Source organism: Halichoeres trimaculatus, unplaced genomic scaffold (genome assembly GCF_033239565.1).
Source record: "Halichoeres trimaculatus isolate MK-OKI-2021-1 unplaced genomic scaffold, fHalTri1.1 fHalTri1_scaffold_4, whole genome shotgun sequence".
Lineage (NCBI taxonomy): Eukaryota > Metazoa > Chordata > Actinopteri > Labriformes > Labridae > Halichoeres > Halichoeres trimaculatus.
In genome coordinates this window covers 2703289-2707657 of record NW_027437182.1, presented here as the reverse complement: position 1 = coordinate 2707657, position 4369 = coordinate 2703289, and the positions used below count along the sequence as shown (strand labels likewise).

Here is a 4369-nt window from a genome sequence, read left to right as displayed (position 1 = left end):
AAACACTCCTGGTTTAAAGTCCACAGCCTACCTGAGTATTGTTGCTGACCATGTCCATCCCTTTATGAGCACAGTGTACCCATCTTCTGATGGCTACTTCCAGCAGGATAACGCTCCATGTCATAAAGCTGGAATCATCTCAGACTGCTTTCTTCAACATGACAATGAGTTCCCTGTACTCAAATGTCCTCCACAGTCCCCAGATCTCAATCCAATAGAGCACCTTTGGGATGTGGTGGAACGGGAGATTCTCATCATGGATGTTCAGACGACAAATCTGCAGCAACTGTGTGATGCTATCATGTCAATATGGAGCAAACTCTCTGAGGAATGTTTCCAGGACCTTGTTGAATCTATGCCACCAAGGATTAAGGCAGTTCTGAAGGCAAAAGGGGGTCCAACCTGGGGGTCTTCACTTCCCCTTATTCAGAAACTAGCATTTGTTACAGTTACAGTGACTGGTTGGTCATCCGTCCATGGAAGCAGTGATGCGTCAAAAGGGAGATTTAACCAACAAAACTTCCCCACAGTCACTTTAAATGAAGCATTTATTAACAAACATCATAAAAAAAAAACAGAACTGAATCTCACAGAATATTTGTGTCTTATTTTTAGCTCACTTTTGGTTTCAACAGACAGAAAGAGCAACCAGAGCAAGCAGCAGAGGAATCACATTCAGTTTGTCTGATGGAGCTGAGTTACACAGACTGGTGTCACAACATTCAGGAGCAGAGAATCGTTCTTCATCACCGTGGATCGACTGATCAAATAAAGCCCTCAGTTTCAGCTCAGTGGGACCTTCACAGAGGTTTGCAGAGGCACAGCCACGGCGTATGAGCATTTCCCCTCTTTCAGTCTCTGTAGGTGAAGAAATACAAGTCGTTCCCATTTTGTCCTTGAAATAAAACAATCAGAGAGACAAGCTGAAGATGTATCGTAAAGACTCACCCTTAAAAGCAATGCAGCGGTCTTGAATGCCCACACAGTCTAGAGTCTGGTTTTGAGGAAGACCCCATGCATCACTGGTGACACACTGCAGACCGTTTGGTTTCTGATCATCAGGATCTGAAACAGACGGACAAAGACGTTTCGTTTTAGGGAAAATAATTTTTTGATAATATTCATTATTGATGACAACACAGACACTAAGTAAAATCATAATTCAACATTTTGTACTAAAAATGTATCACCTCTTGAAATAGAGCTTTTAAATTATTTTGTGATCATGTGCAATTACCTGAGATTTTTTGAATTATTTTTTATTTCGTTTTTTTTTTTTTTTGACATTTTTACAAATTAAGAAAAAGAATTCCAATATTATTACTATTATTATCATTAAGATTAAGCAAATGTCTGAATTCTTTTTAAATGAACCCCCCCCCCCCCCCCCCCCCCTTTTTTTTTTTTTTTTTTTTTTTTTTTTTGCAATTGTAAGAAAATTCAAAATTTTTTTGGAAATAAAGCAAAATTTTGAAATTGAAAAATTAAAGTTTTTTTATGACATTTCACCATTTTTTTTTTAATATAAAATTTTTTTGATCATTTTGTTTTTTACAGTTTTGCAAATAAATTAAAATTATTTTTATTTTTTAAATACATTCAGCTAATTTTTCATTTTTGTAAATCTAAATCCCCCTTTTTGCAATTTCAAAAAAGTTTTACAATTTTTTCAGAAAATAAGCAAAATTTTTAAAATTGCATTGTTTAGGTTTGGTTGCAAATTTATGGCATTTTCATCAACTTCTTGAACATTTTTTTTTTTGACATATTTTTTGGAAAATAAGCAAAATTTTGAATTGCATTGTTTAGGTTTGTTTGCAAATTTATGGCATTTTCACCAACTTCTTTAACATTTTTTTTTTTTTTGACATTTTTGCAAATTGAGAAAAAGAATTTTAATTTTTTTTAAAATTATGCAAACTTTTTGATTTTTTTTTTTAAATCTAACTCCCCCTTTTTTGAAATTTTAAAAAGGTTTTACAATTTTTTGGAAAATAAGAAAAATTTCCAAATTCCATTGTTTGGGTTCGTTTGCAAATTTATGACATTTCAGCTATTTTTTGAGATAACGAAAATTTTGCACATTTTTTAGTTTAATGTTTATTATTTTACACATTTTTAAAATTTTAATGTTTTTGTAAATTTCAAACTTATTGGAATTTTATACATTTTGCAAATTTATGAAATCTATGAAATTACAAATTTCTTTTTTCCCCAATATTGCCATTTTTTTTAAATTAAAAACCATGAAATCACATGGAGAATTTTATAAACACAAAAACTTCTCACTTCGAAAATTATTTACTTGATTATACACTTTTTGTTTTAATGTGAATATAAAGATTTTGTGGCTCCTGAATGACTTTAATCCAGGTGAGCTGAGGTTAAATGACTCTTTTGAAAGTAAAGGTTGCAGACCCCTGATCAATAAGAGACAAATAGATTCAGATACATGGTTTTCATGGCAAAATAATTCAATGCAATTCTTTACTGTCGTACATGACCTTGTGTTTTAGGGGAAAAGCTTTAAAGAGTAATGTCCTGACAGAGAAAACAGAACAAATACTTACAAGGGACAGGTATGTTGTTGCAGCCGTCTGTGGAGCAGCACTGAAGGGAGGAGGTCAGCTTGAAAGAGCTATAGCTGATGGAAAATAACTGGTTGTCTTCACTGCAGAGGGAGGAGGGAGCACAGGATCTTCTGGTGTTATCCAAATGCAGCACATCGTCGACATAAACTTTATAGAGAAGGGAAGGGTGAGACAGACATGAAGCTGTGCTGAAGATTTCAACTAAAACTGACGGTGAAACACTCTTACCTTGAACAGCAGAAGTTAAACATTGAACATCAGAAGAGTTACAGGGCGCTGGGAATCTACTGCTCTGTTTATTAGATCTGTGGGAATCCTGCACACAGTTCAGAGCTTCGGCTGTCGAGAGGAGAGAGAAGGACAAACCGTGTACTAAGAGAAACCACATGCTTCCCTAAGTGAACAGGAAATGAATCAGCTGAATCAAAGCTCTAACACTTGCTTAAAGCCTGATGGGAAAGAGTTGAGTTACCAGAGCTGAAGAGCATCCAGATGAGAGGGACACACAGAGTCAGCTTCATCACGATGAGTCTCTGAACAGACTGTGAGACTTCATCTGATACAGAGCCTCTAATTCAGAAGAGGAGGAGACCTCCCTCTGTGGGCGTCTCCAACAGGAACTCTCAAACTCTGCAAACAATGTTTATAATCCACAACTGGAGTCGCAACAAATGCGACAAAAACTGGAAAAAGAAGGAAAAAGTGTGAGACTGGAACGATGAAGTTCACCCTCAAAGTGAGGAAGTTTGTTTATCTGGATCATGACTGAAGTTGTCTGTAAGGATGATGAAGTCATCATAGTAAAAAGAAAAGTTTCCACTCCCAGAGCACTGCGAGTCAGAACCTGCTTCTGATTAGAGTTTTATCCTGACAGATCAACAAACACCATTTCCTGTCTGTGCGGCACTTTTGTAAACACATTTCTGCCTCTAACACTTCACTTGGAGAGAATTAGATTTACACTTAAAGAGAAACTCGATAAAGTTGGAAAAGTGTGGTGCCATGTTGGTAATCGATAACGCCATAGCAACAGAGGTAGAGAGAAATGACGCCGTGTTGTTTGGCAGCCGATAAAATAGAGCAAATCAGAAAAACTCACCTGCAAGGAAATAACTGCAGTGATTCAGCAGCGTTGATGTGACAAACTAAAATACAGCAGAGTTTAAACATTTGATTTAAACATCCTTTGTTTATACCTTGATCAATTCATCCATGATGTCTGACTATTAAAAGCCACAATATTATAATTGTTTCTGTTCAGGTCCAGAAACGTGGAAAGTTGTCTTTTAAAGATGTGTTTGAGCTCTGAAAGAAGCTGCAGACTCTGAACCTGAACCTGAACCTGAACCTGTCACAGACTGAGGAGGGGGCGGAGCTCTCATTGAGTCCGTGTCAGTTTCAGGCAGAAGTGATGGAGGGACAGACCAACCTGCACCGTGCCAGATAAAGATAATAAAACATTTTAAATTCTGCAAACTAGTTCACTGAAAAAAAAAAAATGATCTCATTAATTTCATTTGTGGTTTCATGATGGCAGCTGCTTCAGGAAGAAACAGAAACTTAAGCGCAGAAGAAGCCGTAAACATGATTCTTGAATCAGTTTCTCCTGGTGAGTGATGAGGTTCACAATCATAAAGGCTAGGGTATAATAATGTGTAGTCACTTAGCTACTTCTAGCTAGCTCCCTATTCCTGGCTAACCCATTTATTTCTGTAACCAAATATAAATAAAAGCTACAAGCAGCGATAAGTAGGCCCTCGCCTGTCGGGTCATCTGTG

General features: G+C 36.5%; 1 protein-coding gene across 1 annotated transcript; it reads right to left on the bottom strand.

Annotated features, from left to right (window-relative positions):
• Positions 1-628: 628 nt before the first annotated feature.
• On the bottom strand, positions 629-3120 carry LOC141788770 (urokinase plasminogen activator surface receptor-like). The gene is made up of 5 exons (XM_074667830.1): positions 3064-3120; positions 2820-2930; positions 2571-2738; positions 949-1065; positions 629-858 (listed from the first exon to the last, which is right to left on the bottom strand). Exons 1-5 carry the CDS (start codon positions 3110-3112, stop codon positions 629-631), a joined length of 675 nt encoding a protein of 224 aa, XP_074523931.1. The 5' UTR covers positions 3113-3120.
• Between the last annotated feature and the right edge of the window lie 1249 nt (positions 3121-4369).

Bases quoted from the DNA above. Each gene is read 5' to 3' on its own strand.
- LOC141788770 (XM_074667830.1), bottom strand. From the start codon at position 3,112: ATGAAGCTGACTCTGTGTGTCCCTCTCATCTGGATGCTCTTCAGCTCT. The intron at 2,931-3,063 runs GTAACTCAACTC...TCCTCTCGACAG, and splicing joins CTGGATGCTCTTCAGCTCTG to CCGAAGCTCTGAACTGTGTG. The intron at 1,066-2,570 runs GTAAGTATTTGT...CGTCTGTTTCAG, and splicing joins CAACAACATACCTGTCCCTT to ATCCTGATGATCAGAAACCA.